Raw genomic sequence first — 17,203 nt, forward strand, 5'->3', positions numbered from 1 at the left:
TCTCAAACAAGGTGTGACCTTGGCCTAAGAGCCTTGGGCTGGTGTCAGACTTTCTGACCTCAGTCAGCCTCAAATTCTCCAGCTTCACTTGCTGTATCCGGTTAATGCTGGATTCCATCCTCCCCTCTCTGTCCCTGGTACCATGGCCCCAGGCTGGCCTGCCTCACCTTGGGCCTTGATGACCACACTCACCACTTCCAGTCAGCCTTCTGTGCCTTGAAATAGTTTTCAAGCTTTTAAAAGTGTGAGCCATAGTGACAAATACATCTCACAGGGCAACCCAGTATCCACATACACTTCCCTGACATAAAACCGAAGTTTCTCGACACAATACCTATCTCTCCTATGTGCAATCAACACTGAGGTTTTCCATTTTCCTTCTCCCTCTACCCGTTTTGTAACATGTTGGCTGCAGCCCACTAAATAGATCTTGCATTCCCACTAACAGGCTGTGGCCCGCAATGTGAAAAACTGCTCCCACTGCGCCTTGGGGGTCTAGTAGATGCAGGAAGGTCACCTGGATCCTCTCAAGTCCAGCCCTACAGTGGCCCCAGGGCTCACAGAATAAGCCCTCAGCGTAGCTTCCTGAGGCTGTGGCGCCTGCCCCTCACCTTTCTCCCACCTCAGCCCCCAGCACTCGAGCAAGTCCTTTCTGAATGACCGCAGTCCCCTATACCAAGTCTCGGCACTGGCTTCTTCCACTGCCTTACATGGCCTTTCCCCACTTCATCCTTCAAAAGCAAGTTCCAATGTCACCTCCTCCATGAAGCCTCCCCAGACCCCTCCCCATGCTGCCCTGCCTGTTAATTCCTCTTCTGAAGCAAGTAAAACCACTCAAGGTAATTTTCTACCTGCAGGTCTGACCCTCGCACACTGTGGCCACCTGAGGGCCAGGCGCATCGCTCCTGTGTTTCTAAAGCTCTGCCCAGCAGCTCCTGCCACGTAGCACATGCTCAGGAAAGTGTAAGGGCTGCCCTGCTCATCCACTCAGGGGGTTCCCCGGATCACACCACACAAGGGAAAGCAGAGGCTGCTGGGCTGGCGAATTCAGAAAAATTAAGATCACAGAGGGTAAAGAGCCAAAGCTGGCAGCCAAGAAAGTTACATAAGCCCCTTCTTCAATTTCATGCACAAAACAGGCTCCTGGGGGCTTTGGGGCCTGGGAGCCATGAAAGGACACATTTGCAGATCAAGTCCCTTGCCTTCTGGAAAGCTCTGGCCTCAGGACACGCAAGCAAGACAGACCCCGGTCTTCAGAGTTGAGAATGGAGACTCCTGGGGTAGGATCAGAGTTACGATGACCTTCCCTATCCTGCCAAGTGCTCTGAAGACCTGGGAGTGGCAAGCAGGACAGGGAACCTCAGACCCCTTAGAGACCATCAAGTCTGGGTGAGGTCTGTAAAATGAAGACTTCACTTAGCTCAGTGTCTCCCAGACTTCTGTAGACTGCATACCTCATTCATCATGTTTACCACTAGCTGCCTATCACCAGTATTATTATTTACGTCATACTTTTCCTTATATCTTCCTTCTTCTTTTAAGGTGAGTGAATAACTCACCTTCCCTTAGTAATAACAGAAGTATTTTTTAAAAGTTAGTGTGCAGATCACTTAAAATCACATTGTGTGTCACTAGAAGTACTCGTCCCACACTCTAAGAAATGATAATTTATTTTATTTATTTGCAGAGATGAGGTCTTGCTATGTTGCCCAGCCTGGTCTCGAACTCCTGGACTAAAGTGATCCTCCCACTTCAGCCTCTCAAAGTGCTGGGATTACAGGCATGAGCCACCAACACGCCTGGCCAGAAACGATAATTCAGACAAGAGGGCCTCAAAATGTGGTACTTGGACTAGCAGCATCCATATCCCAGAGACTTGTTAGAAATGCAAATTCTGAGACCCCCACCCAGACCTGCTGAATTAAGAACTCTGGGGTGGGCCAGGTGTGGTGGCTCATGCCTATAATCCCAGCACTTTGGGAGGCCGAGGCTGGCGGATCACTTGAGGTCAGTAGTTCAAGACCAGCCTGGCCAAGATGGTAAAACCCCATCTCTACTAAAACTACAAAAATTAGCTGGGCTGTGGTGGCGCCCGTGCCTGTAGTCCCAGCTATTCGGGAAGCTGAGGCAGGAGAACTGCTTGAACCTGGGAGGCTGAGGTTGCAGTGAGCTGAGATCGCACCACTGCACTCTAACCTGGGCAACAGAGCAAGACCCTATCTCAAAACAAACCAACCAACCAACCTCTGGGGTGCCCAGCAATCTGGGCTTTATCAGATCACCAGGGGGGTTCTGATGGACACTCAAGTCGAGAACCACTGGTTTAGGGGATGCCCTGGGGTCTTCTAGTTCTCCTAGTCCAAGAAGTCGGGCTTCAGAAGGGACAATCTGACACAGTAACCCCAGCTTTACAGCCCGTCCCTAAGTCTGTAATCTTGGGAAAGTGAGGCAGCCTCCCTAAGTCCTAGTCTCTTTTCATTTCCTCATAGTGCTGTCAGGAAGATGACATACATGTGGCCCCAAGCACACTCAGGCATGTGGCAGAGGTTCATTAAATATTCTCTTCCTTTCTCCTTCTAATTTGGGTCTTGAAGATCATATGACTTATGTTTTGTCTTATGTTAAAATTTGGAAGTTTGGGAGCTAATGAGTAGGGGGGAGGATACAAGTGCCTGCAGGGACCCTTCAGCTTTGTGACCACCTTCCTCCTACCAGCCCTCTGCCCCACAGAGGACAGAAGAACAGAATTCCTGGCAGATAAGCCAGACCCAAGGACAGGCCCGGGCGCCCCACAAGAAGCTCCTTTGGTTCCACTGAGGCCTCTCTCTCAGGAAATAACCCAGAGCTGGAGAGCAGGCCATAGGCCAGGCCAGCTAAGGGGACAGCCCAGCACCAGCCACCACCAGAAGACAGGAAAAAGACAGACTGCAGCAAACTGAGTAAAAGGACAGACCTCACGAGCTCCCAGAAGACAAAAGAACTGGCTGATTCTGGGACATCAGTCTAGGACAACCCTGGCAGCTGGGCCCAACAGCAGCAGGCTGAAGAGGGCTGGACCCCGGGGCTGCCTAGGGTCCTGTGGCCCAGAGGCGGCTGGCAGGTCCTGGGACCTGCTACCAAGAGGCCAAAGCCAAGAATGACTGTGGCCCCTTCTTTCCACTCCACCGCAAGGACTGTCCTCTCTCTGCATTGTCAAATGAGCTCAGCCATTAGCCTTTACATCATGAACGCTCTTGGACCAGCAGAGTGGCATTATCTGGAAGCTTGGGAGAAATGCAGACTCCTCTCCAAAACACACACACATACATGCGCACACACACACACACACACACACACACACGCACTCAATTAAGGAATCAGCACTGCCCCTTATGCATCTTAAATTCTGTATCTAAAAGTTGTGTCTTTTTACTACTTTCAAATCTATAAGTGATTCCAGCATATAAACTCCCAGGAATTCTTTAGCAAACCAAATAATCACCCTCAGGCATGTTTTGGGTAAATCCCAATATTTATTGAATGCCCTTCAAGAAAAAAAAAAAATACAGAGGTCCCAGTGGCCAGGGCTGTACAGGGAGAGATCTGGGGTCCCAGCTAACACTGACCTGGGAATGCCCCTCTGCCTCAGCTTACTCCTCTGAGAAATGAGAAAGCACACGGGGCTTCTCCAGGGCTCTGCAGATGGCCATGAGCCTGAGCAATCCCATCCCAGCTCTGAAGCTGCCAGTGCCAGGTGGAGCTGGGGCTTTTCCGAGCCATTGCTGGCTGCCCTGCCAGAGGCCAGCTTGAAAGATCTCTTTGTTCTTGTCTCTCATGCTGACCTTTCTGAGCAAAGCTGCCCACTTTTAACAATATCCAAACAGGGCCTCAAACAAACCCTGGCCCAGAAACAGCCTGCGTGGGGAGAAGCCAGGAAGCCATTTATTCCAAGTCAAGTAAAGCCTGGTTGGCCAGGAACAGAAAGAGAGATGTGGGTGTGACGATGGGTCAAGGACACGGCTCATCTTAGGGGAGCCTCTAGGTGGGATGTGCAAGGGGCTGGCAAGCTCCCCAGTCCCCTAGGTGGCAGCAGGCAGTGCTGCACGTTTCGCAGAGCCCTTTCTTTATCTTACTCAGTCCGTGCAGCTTCTAATGAGGTTGGTGAGGGAGGCAGGCTTCATTATCCCAGTACCAGCACAATGTGTGGTGCATAGAAGGTGCTCAAGAAATGATCACTGAATAAATAAATCCCTATGTTCCAACAGGAAAAAGAGCCTGGAAGATACCTGCCTTTCCAGGCTGTCACTTACTCAAAGGGAGAGGCAGGCTTATGGCAGGCACAAAAGGGTTCAGATTTTCCTCTCTTTTCACCCTGAGACCCCTGAGAAAGACAACACCTGTCTCTTGACCCAGCATGGTTACATTTTCTTTTCCTGGCCATGTGAACTCCAGAACTCCTGGGACTCAATTTGCTAAGTCTTTACAAAGTGCCAGCTGCCTACCAAGTGCCTGGTCATCAGCTCTGTTCACAATAGAGATTAGCCAAGTATTCTGCATACAGTTAGTGTTAAAAAAATATTTGGGGAAGACTGGGTTTGAGCTGAAACAGAGAATGAGAAACTACATGGAACTGATGGCTGAATGGAACCTAAACAGATACTAGTGCATATGGCCCTGGCCAGATGTCCGCATTCCAGGGCCAGTACCGCTAACTGTCTATGAAAGGTTACCAGCCAAAGACCCAGAAGAGCATAGCCAGTTGGCAGGTCCCAACAGCTGAACGGGTGAATCAGGGGACAAGGTCAGGTGAAGTTCAAATGGTCATCAAACTGTTCACCCCTGTCGCAGACCCAAATCCTCTGTTTCAAACAGAGGATTCCTCTTCACCCCCAGCCTCAGAATAGGGCTGCGACATTTCCCTCCTGTGGCACTGAGGATGTCATCCAGGTGCCGGGCTCTTTCCTTTCTAGTGAGGCGGGGAATGGGGGTGGGGAAAGTTGAGGAGGTGGTGCTAAGAGTAGACAAAGGCTGTGCATTCAGAGGCTGAAATGGGCCTCAGAGGTTAGCCTGTGCCCCAAAGCATGACACAGAGCACCGGGAGGCTCTCAGAACGAGCTTCACTGTTGGGTGACTGTGGCCCTGGAACCCCAGATTTGTGAGAACAGCCTGACTCCTGTCCTCCCCTAGCCCTGCAGATACCAGGTGGCTGCTAGAACAAGGCAAAATTACTGATGGAACCCCTCACGGGGGTCACACCAAACAGCAGGCTGGGCTTTCTAAGGTGCGTTTGCTGCCTCTCCAACTCGGCATCCAGCTGGAAAGGGGGAGCAAACACACACACACACACACACATACACACACACACACACATACACACACACACACACGGAAAGGGACAGTGCTTTCACCGGCCTGAACAACCTGCCAAAGCCCTGGGGAACTCCCTTAGAAAACACATCCACTCCCTTCTCTGTTGTTTGATTTTGGTGCAGTGAGCACATGTTGCTTTACTAATTAAAAAAAATTAAAAGAACAAGCACAAAACCTGCAGCCCACCTGGTTCAATGTGCATGGCCCAAGCTCACTTTGGGCCCAGAGCAAAGAATAGGTGCTGCCAGGTCTAGGCAGAAGGAAGGGAAAAACCAACTCAGAGAGAAATGGGCTCTTGCCCACTCTGGGTAAAGGAGCAGAGTCGGCTCACATTCTTGTTCTTGGGAGATGCCCAGGCACTCGTCCTAGTGCGGTTAGAGCCACTGACAGGGACAACCAGCTTCCCTGGCACTGCACGGTCCTCCTCCCCTTTCAGGCCCCCGCTGCTTCACCCCTGGAGCTGTTTCATGCAAAAGAGAACCAAGCCCATTTCTGGAGCCTCCCCTATAGTCTGGACCCTGGGCCCAGCAGCCACTGCCCGCCTCCCCAAAAAACATGTCAGAAAGGTGCCCCCTTCTGGTAACCCGGTGGCCGAACTGCCTGGGGCGAGGCTCCAACCAGAGTCCATGGCTGCCCTCTAGTGGCGGTGAGGGGAAGAGACGCCCTCCACCCCCACCCACCACTGGCTCCTTTGCACTGGGGCCTCCCAATTCCTGATGGTCCTTTCAGGCTTGTGCCTTCAGTTCTAGCTCAATTAGGAACCCTGTCATCAGCCACAGAGCAAGGGGCAAGAGCCATCTGGGGGAATCAGCTGCTGAATCAATAGGGCAAGACTCCTGGAGGAAATTAACATCCCTCAGACATCCTGATGAGGAACTGGGCAGCAGTCTCAGGCTTAGCCGGAGATGGGGAGGCCCAGGCTTTCCTGAAGCTCCAAGGAAAGCGTCTGGGGTCCAGCAATCGCAACCCACTGTACACAGTGGACAACAGCACACTCTTTAAATTAGGTCAAGTCCTCAATGGGAGGGATGAGCCGGACTCTGGGGGCGGGCACTGCCTGTGGCCATCTGGCCCCACCCTGTTCTCAGCAGGGTCTCCTTAGTCTTGCTGGCAGCTGGGTCCCCCCAGGCCCATGTGGGAATGAGCTCAGGCAGGAAGCAGGCTCCACCATCCCTCCCTCTCCCTGGGACCCTGAGGAACTGCAGCACCTCTGCTCCACTCTTGGCCTCTTGGGGTGAACTGCTCCTCAGATACTTTCAGGGTCCACCCCACCCCAGGCAGCACCCCCACCTCTCTGCCTCTTTCCCCCCCAGCACAGAGCACTGCCTGACCGTCTCCACCACAGGCTCGCCTCTGGGACGGTCACTCCACGGGGAGAGGGGACATCCTCCTGGCCACAGCTCAAACCCCGCAGTGAGGGTGGGGCATCTGGCCCATAGCAGGCACTAGGAGGCAACCCAGGACAGGAACTGAGGGCCTTTTTCTGGGCTTCATCACCTAAACCTGACTCCCCTCACGGGGTAGTAAGCTCCCTGAACACCGAGAAGGGTTTCTCCCTGCTTCCCAAACAACCCAAGAGGCCAGGAGGGCAGGATGGAACGTAACCAGCAGAAAACGCTGCCTGACTCCGCAGCCCTTTAACAGACCATTCAGAGCTGCCCGAATGCAAATGAGCTGACATCAGTATCGGACAGGTATTCTGCTTCTAGCACCTTAAGCTAAGACAGTGGTTCTCAACTGGGGGCAACTGTGCCCCCACCCAGGACACGTGCCAATGTCTGGAGCCATTTCCGGGTGTCACACTTGGCCAGGGCGAGTGGGGGGATGGTGCTCCTGGCATCTAGTGGGTGGAAGCCAGAGATGCTGCTAAAACCTACAGTGTATAGGAGAGTCCCATGATGAAGTTACCTGGCTCAAAATATCAACAGTACTGAGACTGAGAAACCCTGGGCTAAGGTATCTTTATATTATTAACTTCCTAACAACAAATGCATTAAAAAAAAATACTGAAACTGACGATTCACCTACAAGGATATCACTGTGACCAAGGGACAATGTGGTATTACACAGGCTCACTGATGTAGACATGCCATGGGCAGGCTTTGTGCTGGGCGTGGTGCCATGGGCTGGACAGACCCAGCTTCAGCACCAGGCTCATGGAGTCTACACCTGTGAGCTCTGACTTTGGGCAAGTTACTTAACCTCTCCTTTCTTCAGTAAAATGGGGATTGTATTAGTTCCTGCTTCACAGGATTATACAGAAAGGCATTTGCATTCTATCTGGCATGACGTAAGTATTAAGTATTCAACAAATATTAGCCACAATTACGAGGAAAGGTGCACAGAAATTATTTACAGTCCAGCCACACAGGCCGCAACTCCAGCTCCTCTGGGCTGGATGGGCCACAGGAAACAGACAGAAGGGCTGAGTAACTGCCACGTGTCCTGGGACTGCTACTTACACGCCAAGACTTTCAAGACTTTCAAATGTTTGGGCTGTTTCCTTGAAAAGAAATGATGACTCAATTTCTACCCCTCTTCAGGGTGGTGAGGTTGGGGCAGGGTGGAGCCAGGATCCTGGCTGTAAGGACCAAAACGTGTGCCTCAGGAAGAAAGAAGAGGAAGGGAGGGGGTGGAGCTACAGGAACAGAAAGTGACTGAAAGCACTTGGGCTTTCTCGGGGGTGATGGTCAGTCAACACCTCCACCCACTGCAGCACTGCATACCCACTGACCCACAACCCTCATGCGTGGCCTCAGCACAGAGTGGAGACAGGGGGAAGCAGGCTCTAGGGAGGGTGGGACCACCTGCAAGGAGACATCCTTTGAGAATGGTGATTCAGGGTCCCAGAGGGGTGGGAGTCAGCGCCCTGTGGATCAGTTCTATGCTCCCAGCTGTCACCAGGCCCTGGCTTCTCCCACACACCCACGGGCTGCCCAGGCTGTCCTTCAACGCCCCCAAATTTGGAAATGGCATGAGTTTCCAGGCCGCTCAGGCCCGAAGCTGGAATCCCAGTGGGTGAGCTCGGGCAAGTGGCTCAACCTCTCCAAGCCTCCCTCACTAGTGAATGGGGTCACCTGGCCTTCCCAAAGCACTATACACCAAGCACATGGTCCAGCCAGGCCCCCAGCAGAAGCATGACTGCCGCTGGTCTCTCTCCCTTTCCCTCCTGGCTGTCCTTGACGTTCACACTAAAGTCATACCTGCAGAAAATTCAGTTGTGGGGAAGGGGAGCAGGCAGCCCCTAGAGGTGGCTGTGGGGGGGCTCTCAATGGAGAGGAAGTTAACAGCTGTGAAAATACTCCAGGTATTTTGCATTGCTTCCCTCTCATTGGACCCTCACACCCTCTGGGACATGGACAAACAGAAGCCCCATCTTAGAGGGGAGAAAGCCAACTAGAGGGGCAGAGGGGGAACCTGTTCAGGGCCACAGAGTGGCCTCCAACCCCAGGGCCTCACCCTTACTTCCTCCAGATGGCGAGGGCACCCACCAAAGTTTTCACACCAGAAGCTGGGACACAGCACCTGCAGGGCATGAGCATCCCCAGGGGCTCAGCTCTGTAACAGGATTCCTGCTGTGGGCAGTGTAGCCTATCAGATAAGACCACCAGCTAAGAAAGTCAGCCGGGCCCTGTGCACAGAATCCTGGCTCTACCAAGGACAAGTCACTTTTGTTCCCCATGCCTCGATTTCCCATCTGTGAAGCAGGGATGCTAACTATGGCGCTTCCCTCAGGGAATACTGGGAGGACTAACAGACATGCAAGTGCTTGGTGTGAATTTAGCACTTCCTAAGTGCATGCATTATCCTAAGAAATATCTCTGAAATGGATGAATGAAGGAGACAGAGTATTTTGAAATTAGAACTGTCCCCTCCCCACGAAATCCACTCCAGGAAGCTTTCATAGATAAGAACAGCCCCTCTGGCCTTCATGCCTATACAGGTCCTTGCGAGGGAGGGAGTGCAGGGTTCAGCAAACTGTTTTCTCTAAAGGGCAAATAAAGACAGCAAATTTTACAGACTTTCCCATAAGGTCCCAAATGCAGCTACTCCAGTCTGTGGTGAGATTATACGTAAATGAAGGGGCATGGCTGTGTTCTAACAGAAGTTTATTTACAAAAAAACTGGGAGCAGGCCACCCCTGCCTTACAGGCACAACTGCCCCAGGTCCGCGCCGGGCTTCATAAGTCACTGAGGAGTTAGAGTGGTGACCCCTGCTCCTCTCAAATCTCTGCAGGCAGAGCTGAGGACGGCCTCTCTTCGGGTCCCCCAGACTCATCCCTGGGAGCTCACAACTGGCAGTGGAAGACAAGGGGGCTCCAAGCAGCAGCCATCGGGGAGTGGTGGTCTCCAGCTTCAACTGCCGGGCCATGAAAACAGGAACCAGACCTCCAGGCCACCGTTTCTCTGAAACCAAAGCTCAGCAACCGAAAAAGGATCAAAAAAGCAGGTGGTGGAGGTGGAGCCAGGCAGCTGTGCTTCTCAGTGCCCCTGGGCCGTCCTCAGCCCCATCTCTGGCACAGGTGGTCCAAGCAGCCCAGGAGTCCATGGCGGGCCCTACCCTTGCGGGTGAACTGCCTCGGCTCTCCCAGCCTCCACATCCACATATTCCAGAGACACCATCACCTCCCTGGCCTACCACTTGAGAAATTACAGAAAGAAAACAAAAGGTGACTCATATTTGGGCCAGCAGCCTGTCCAGCTGTGGACTACACAAAAATAATAAAACAAATAATAATACTGGCTTTGATTTTCCTTTTCCTTTATTTCTATTTTTATTTATTTATTTATTTTTTTGAGACAGGGTCTTGCTCTGTTGGCCCACACTGGAGTGCAGTGGTGGGATCATGGCTCACTGCAGCCTCGATCTCCTGGGCTCAAGCAACCTTCCTACCTCAGCCTCCCGAGCAGCTAGGACCACAGGTGCACACCATGATGTCCAGCTAATTAAAAATAATTTTTTTTTGTAGAGACGGTCTCACTATGTTGTCCAGGCTGGTCTCAAACTTGCGGGCTCCAGCAATTCTCCTGCCTTGGCCTCCCAAAGCTGTGGAATTACAGGCATGAATTCCAGGCAGCTGTCATCTATCAGGCACCCTGGTGGATGGGTGGGTGGGCCTTCACATATAATTTGATCCCCACAACAACACTATGAGAAGGCAAGCACGGTCCTTACCACCACCTTACAGATAAGGAAAGCAGAGGTTCAGAGAGCTCAAGGGACTTGCCCATGCACACACAGGCTTGTCATAAGAGCTGGGATTCACTCCCAGGTGTGCTGACTCCACAGCTGTGGTTCTTACTCTCCTGTCTGCCAGGCATGAGGAGAGAAAGGGAGGCAGCCTGTTTCCCAGTACGGGCCCTTCCAACCTATTCTTTTTTTTTTTTCTTGACAGAGGGTCTCACTCTGCTGCTCAGGCTGTAGTGCAGTGGCACAATCACAGCTCACAGAAACCTCCGCCTGCCAGGCTCAGATGATCCTCCCACCTCAGCCTCCCAAGTAGCTGAGACTACAGGCGCATGCCACTAAGCCTGGCCAATTTTGTTTATTTTCTGTAGAGACAAAGTCTCCCTATGTTGCCCAGGCTGACCTCAAACTCCTGGACTCAAGCGATCCTCCCACCTCAGCCTCCCAAAGTGCTGGGATTACAGATGTAAGCCACTGCTCCCAGCTCCTTCCACCCTATTCTTTCCATTTGGAAGATAGGGACTCGTGCGTGCCTGTCCCCACAACCGCAAGGGCAGGGTGGAGAGAAAGAGAAGAGGGCACAGGCCTCCCCTGGGCCAAGGGTCCTGCTGGGGCAGGACTGCCTCCCCAAGGCCCAGGTCCACCTGCCTGCTGCAGTCATCACAGCCACTGCCTCCTGGAAGTGACCTCACCACAGCCTGTTCCACATTCTGGACAAACAACTCCACCTCCTTCTCTTCCAGGCAATTGAGAACTCAAGCTCAAGGTTATTGATAAGCAGCTCCATTGGGCAGGGATACCTGCTAGATGGAAAAGCTGCCTGGGCCAGAACCATGTGCTTTGGTCAGAATGCTCCCCTGGCAGTCCCAGAGCACCTGGAGACCCACTCCATACAAGGGCACCACATCGAACAGTCAGCAGCTTCACAGGCCTTTGCCGCCTCCTAGAGATTCACGGCCCACCTCAGGCTCCGGTTCTAGAGAGTCTCAGAGGTCTTCAATCCATTGTTTCCCAAACTTATTTGGCCATGGACCCTCTCCTGCAGATTCCTACTGTCCTACAATCCTCAGCCTCATCCCACCCTCTCTGCCCCTCCCAGACTCCTCCCATTTCCCCTGCCCCCACCAAGGCCCAGATCAAGCCTGACCTGCCACAGTCCACTATGTGCCCAGCCCCACATAGCTCTGAGCCCACCTGCTCCTCAACCCCCACATCGAGCAACTTTGTGGGGAAGGGAGATAAGCAGGAAGAAAAGAGGCTCACAGCTAAGCCTGGGTGGAAAGAGCAAGCTACAAGCAGTGTGTCCTCTAGGATACTATTTTGTCGTGGTTGTTAAAAAAAAAAATACATCTGTGTATCTACACATAGAAAAACACAAAAGATGTATCAAAATGTTTAAAGTAATTATTTAAAGTGGGGGGGGATCAGCAAATTTTTTCTGTCAAGGGCCAGAGAGGGGCTGAAGGTTGAGCTGATCACCAGTGGCCAATGATTTAATACATCATGCCTACATAATGGAGCAGCCATAAAAACCCAAAAGCATGGGCTTGGAGAGCTTCCAGGTTGCTGGACATGCGGCAGTGGTGCACCCAGAGGGGCCCTGGACGCTCCGCATGCCTTCCGCATACCTAGCCCTATGCGCCTCTTCCACCTGGCTAGGCTGTACCATTTTACGTGGTATTGTACACCAGTCATCTAGCAAGTAAACTGCTCTCCTGGGTTCCATGAACTGCTCTGGCAACTTATGGATCTGAGAAGAGGTCGTGGAAACCTGATTTGTAGCCAATTGAGACAGAAGTTGTTGGTAACATAGGGACCTGCTACCTGTGACTGGTATCTGCTATGGAAGGCAGTCTTTCATGGGACTGAGCCTCTGTGCCCCTCCCAGACTCCTTCCATTTCCCCTGCCCCGGCCAGGGCCCAGATCAAGCCTGACGGTTAGCATCAGAGGTGAATCTAATTGTTGGAAACCCAGCTGGTGTCAGAGAACTGGTTGTGAGTCGTGGAAAAAAAACCCACATTTGGTCACAGAAATGACCTGTGTTGTATTGAGTATAAAGTAGGGCCAGGCACAGTGGCTCACGCCTGTAATCCCAGCACTTTAGAAGGCTGAGGCGGGAGGATCACTTGAGTCCAAGAGTTTGTGACCAGCCTGGGCAACAAAGTGCAACTCCCTCTCTACAAAAAATACAAAAAATTAGCCAGGTGCGATGGTGCATGCCTGTTGTCCCAGCTACTCAGGAGGCTGAGGTGGGAGGATCACCTGAGCCCAGAAGGCGGGAGTTGCAGTGAGCCGTGATCACACCATTGCACTCCAGCCTGGATATCAGAGGAAGATCTGTCTTAAAAAAAAAAAAGAGAGAGTATAGGGTAGAAGAAAACAGTAAGTTTGCTTTATCCGACTAAACAAGTACCATATGCAACAATCACGTATTCAAAAGCATGTAATGAAAAGAATGCATAAAGTGAAATATAACAAAATAAACAAAATAAATCAAACTAAAAATGGCACACAGGCCTCAGAGAACTCCAGGCAGTCAGTGACAAGAAAGCTGTGTGAGCCTGACCTTGGTTTCCTTGTGTGTGAGGAGGTGGTCACACCTACTGGGCCTGACCCATGGCCATGGAAGGCTGAGTGAGGCAGGGTGTGACCACGCACAGGGGATGGCTGCACTTGGCACCTATGGGTCCGCTCCTCTCGTCAGTGATGTCCTCCAGCCCCAGCCCATCGTGTCTGTGAAAGGTTGTAATGATGCAGAGGAAGGGGCCCAAAGCCTCAGCTGCAGAGACAGGCAAGAAACCTCAGCTCCCGCCTGGGAGTCCCCAGACTGGTGGAGATGTTGCCAGCAGACAGGACCAGTTGCGGAATAGCCTTGAAGCGACGCTTGCTGCCAATATGCACTCCTCATCTTGAAGCTTCTCCTTCCCCTGCTACCACCCAACACACCCCATGAAACAACCACTCCTGGCCTAACAACAGCCACCCCCTGGATTATTCAACAAGGCAGGTCTTGCTTCACCCAGGAGCAAAACCCTACGGAAGGCATTCCAGGCACTACGGTTCTTAGGTCTCAGATAGGTCAGTATTCCAGGGACCCTCAAGACAACCCACAGGAAAACAAGCACTTCTACTGCCTCATCAGCAGGGACAGCCACAGCCCCAGCGTGATGCCAGAACTTTACTTCTACCATACTTTCCCTCGTCCCTCACCACTCCTTAAAAGCCGGAATGAACAGGAAACTGCCTTCCCATTGGGTTTTTGGGGAACGTGAGGCTCAGAGGAACCAAATAACTTCATTCACACTGCAGACAACAGTAGACAAAACCAGACCCACTGGCCAGCTCACTGTCCTTTGCTTTTTCAACATCACCTTCCAGATGCCCTCCACCCTCCCCTCTTGAAATGCCCACTCCTGTTTCTGTTCTTGGCAGTCTCCCCTAAGCACACACAGGCTTTATTGCTTCTGTGGCTTCCTGAAGCGTGGCCCTTCCCACTAAGAACGCCTCTGCACACTCCTGTCTGACAAGATGTGACACAAGCCAGTTCCCACCGATCCTCTTGGGAGAGCACGTGTGCACAGGCCAGAGAAGAGGGAGAGCAGCCTTAAGGCCACGTCAAAAGCCCCAGCCCAGGGGAATCGTTCTCCCATTCACTTAACTACCAGTGACCTACCCCTTCTTCAGGTTTTTCACATAGGCGCTCTGGAGGGCGGCTTCCAGGAAGTAGGTGAGCTCATAGTCAACCGGGTGACAGCCTTTCAGATGCCTTGATGTGCTGTTATTTGTGGTCTGGGAAGGGGAACAGAGAGAGAGCCATTGTCTCAAAGTTCTGAGGCAGAGGGTCACTCAGCAAGAGGAGGTGGCCTCATCACCATCCCAGTCCCAGCTGTTCAGGGGCACATTGTTGCATTCTCAGACCAGGCTTAATCTAACTCGCTTTAACTCAAAATATGTCTAAAGCATTCTTTCCCCATCCAACTGTTAGACGCCCACAAACCCTGTGTCTTTTTTTTTTTTTTTTTTTTTTTTTTTAAGAAACAGGGTCTTACTATGTTGCCCAGGCTGATCTCAAACTCCTGGGCTTAAGCAATCCTCCCACCTCAGCCTCCCGAAGTGGTGGGATTACAGGCATGAACCACTGCACTAAGCCCCTAACATTCATTCAACAATCACAGAGCTTTAAATTCATTAGCTCATTTAGTCCTTAGAGCAGCTCTATTAGGTAGGAACTGTCATCATTTCCATTTCACAGGTGAGAACAGAGAGGGTCTCTTCCTGCCCCAAGGCCACTAACGTGGCAGGTGGTGGCAGAGCCAGGCAGTCAGGTTCCCCTCTCCACTCTTACCCTCTACTGCAGGAGGACTTCCCTGTCTGTCCAGAGCCATGCTGAGCACCCACTCTTCAACCAGACAGCACTCACTGCCTGAGCACATGGTAGAGAGACCGCTTCACGCAGCACTGCTTCCCTGTTCTGTGTATGCAAACCTCAGCTCCCACCAGACTTCACTCCCACAGGACAGGAGCTGTGTCTCCTGAGTCTCACCACTGTCCATGCCGCACCTCCAGTTAAGGAAAGAGAAAGGGAAATGAAACTCTTACAAAATCGCCACCCAAGCCCAAATCTTACTTATGCCTCACAACAGTCCTACTGGGCTGGTTTCGTTTGCATTTTACGGATGAGGAAACTGAGGCTCAGAAAATGTCTAAGGTCAAAAGTGTCAATTATAGACGTGGTGGCTCACGTGTATAATCCCAGCACTTTGGGAGGCCGAGGCAAGAGAATCGCTTGAGGCCAGGAGTTCCAGACCAGCCTGGGCAAAAGAGTGAGACTCTGTCCCAATCAATCCACCAATAATAATTTAATGCCTAAGGTCACAAAGCTGGTGTCAGTCTGGACCTCAAACTCAAGCCTAGCCAGGTATGGATTCCAGGCTATTTCTACTATATATCAGTTAATTCATTCCACAAACATCTGAGTGCCTGCTATATGCCAGGCACTGTACTGCCCCTCTCAAGCAAGCATGGAACGTCAGAACATCCAGAGAATTCAGACCCCTCTGGTTCCAGGAAAAGCTGAGGAACAATTACCTCATTAACTGAGCTGTCGCCTAAAAGCCTCAGCTCTAACAGGGTCCTCCAGCCCAACCAGACAGGCCTGCCTTCTGTATACCATTTCCTTTGTCTAATCTGAGGGGAAAAAAAATCAATGAGGCATCCAGCTCCTCTTTCAGAATTCAAAGGAGATTTAAGAGAAGGTCTTAGTTCCTCAGAGGTTGGGACTGGGTCTCAGGAGGGACACACAGTATTTCTGAGGATGTACAAGATTCTGTGGCCTGCCCTCCCTCAACTTAAGATAACAACTATAGGGTCCCGTTTGTCTGCCCACTGCTACCAGGCACTGATTCCAGCCCTGGACATCATCATCAGACCTTTGACAGGGATAGTACAGTGCCTGGCATTATAGCTCATCGCCTTAATCCCCTTTTGAAAGTCCAAAGCCTAGGCTTCCAGCTGAGCAGCAGACTTTATCTTTTCCATGAAAGTTTCCTCCCAACCACATGCAATGCAAATATGAAAAGCTCCTAAAACACTACTACTGTCTAGCAGTGACCCATTCCCCCTTGGTGGAGGTCAACTCAACCATGCTGAGTCTCTAAGTGGCCCCTGCCAAAGAACGGGCACTCAAGTCCTAAACTTGCTGAGCCCATCGGTCATTTCTCCTTTCTTCCTGAAGTCCAATCAAGCAGACATCTTCTAAAGCAGTGGCTGTCAGCAGGGGGGTGACTTTGCCCTCAGGCGACAGTTGCCAGTAACTGAAGACATTTTTGGTTGTCACAACGAGGGGGGATAGTGCTACTGGCATAGTGGGGAGAGGCTAAGGATGCTGCTAAACATCCTATAATATAGACGGCAGCCCCCCGCCCTCACCAACAACAAAGAATTCTCCAGCCCCAAATGTCAACAGCATTGAGGTTGAGAATCCTGCTCTAGGGGAAATGACCTGGCCTGGGGTGGACTCTTCCAAAATGGCCCATCACAAAAACGGGTACTGGACTGACATTTTGGCATCTGCCAAGGCAGGTGAGGTGCAAGTGTCTCCTGGGCTCTAAGTCTCTCGGCCCATGACCACCTCCTCCTTCAGGGCACCAATCCTAATCTATGCTGCTCTAGAACCTTCCATCTAACATGTTAAATTATCTATTCCACAGAACACCTGAGCATCACCCCCAATATCTTCCCCACGAGTATTCACAGCCACACTCCCTGGGTTCAAATCCTGCCAATACCACTTATTAATGAGGTAAACTCTGGGAGGCTAACTCGTCTTCAAATCTGTTTTCTTACTTGTAAAATGGGAATGACAACAGGGCCTATTTCATCCAGTCAGTGTGAGGGTTAAATTATAGAATGAATGTAAAGTGCTTGGAGTTGTGTCTGACACAAAAGCAGGCACTCAAGAAGGGCTAGCAGGATCTCTGTTGAATATAGTTGCCTGTCCCCTTGGCATTGAACCAACGGCCCCTCATGGCATAGTATTAAGATGTGGAGGGAAAAAGAATAAAATGGAGGCTGGGCATGGGCCTGTAATCCCAGCACTTTGGGAGGCTGAGGCAGGTGGATCACCTGAGGTCAGGAGTTCAAAACCAGCCTGGCCAACATGGTGA

General features: G+C 51.6%; 1 protein-coding gene across 9 annotated transcripts in view; it reads right to left on the minus strand.

The window, feature by feature from the left end:
* TTC7A (tetratricopeptide repeat domain 7A) overlaps positions 1-17,203 on the minus strand; it is a 158,374-nt gene that overhangs the window by 82,241 nt on the left and 58,930 nt on the right. For 7 of the 9 annotated variants that reach the window (XM_063649404.1, XM_063649402.1, XM_054472956.2 and 4 more), the window contains one exon: positions 14,212-14,327. In XM_063649404.1, the coding sequence (XP_063505474.1) occupies positions 14,212-14,327 (116 nt within the window). Of the gene's footprint in view, positions 1-14,211; positions 14,328-14,883; positions 15,068-17,203 lie in introns of those variants that run through there. The other 2 variants (XM_054472993.2, XM_054472985.2) reach the window with 2 other exon arrangements.

The sequence above is a fragment of the Pongo pygmaeus genome, chromosome 12 (assembly GCF_028885625.2).
Source record: "Pongo pygmaeus isolate AG05252 chromosome 12, NHGRI_mPonPyg2-v2.0_pri, whole genome shotgun sequence".
NCBI lineage: Eukaryota > Metazoa > Chordata > Mammalia > Primates > Hominidae > Pongo > Pongo pygmaeus.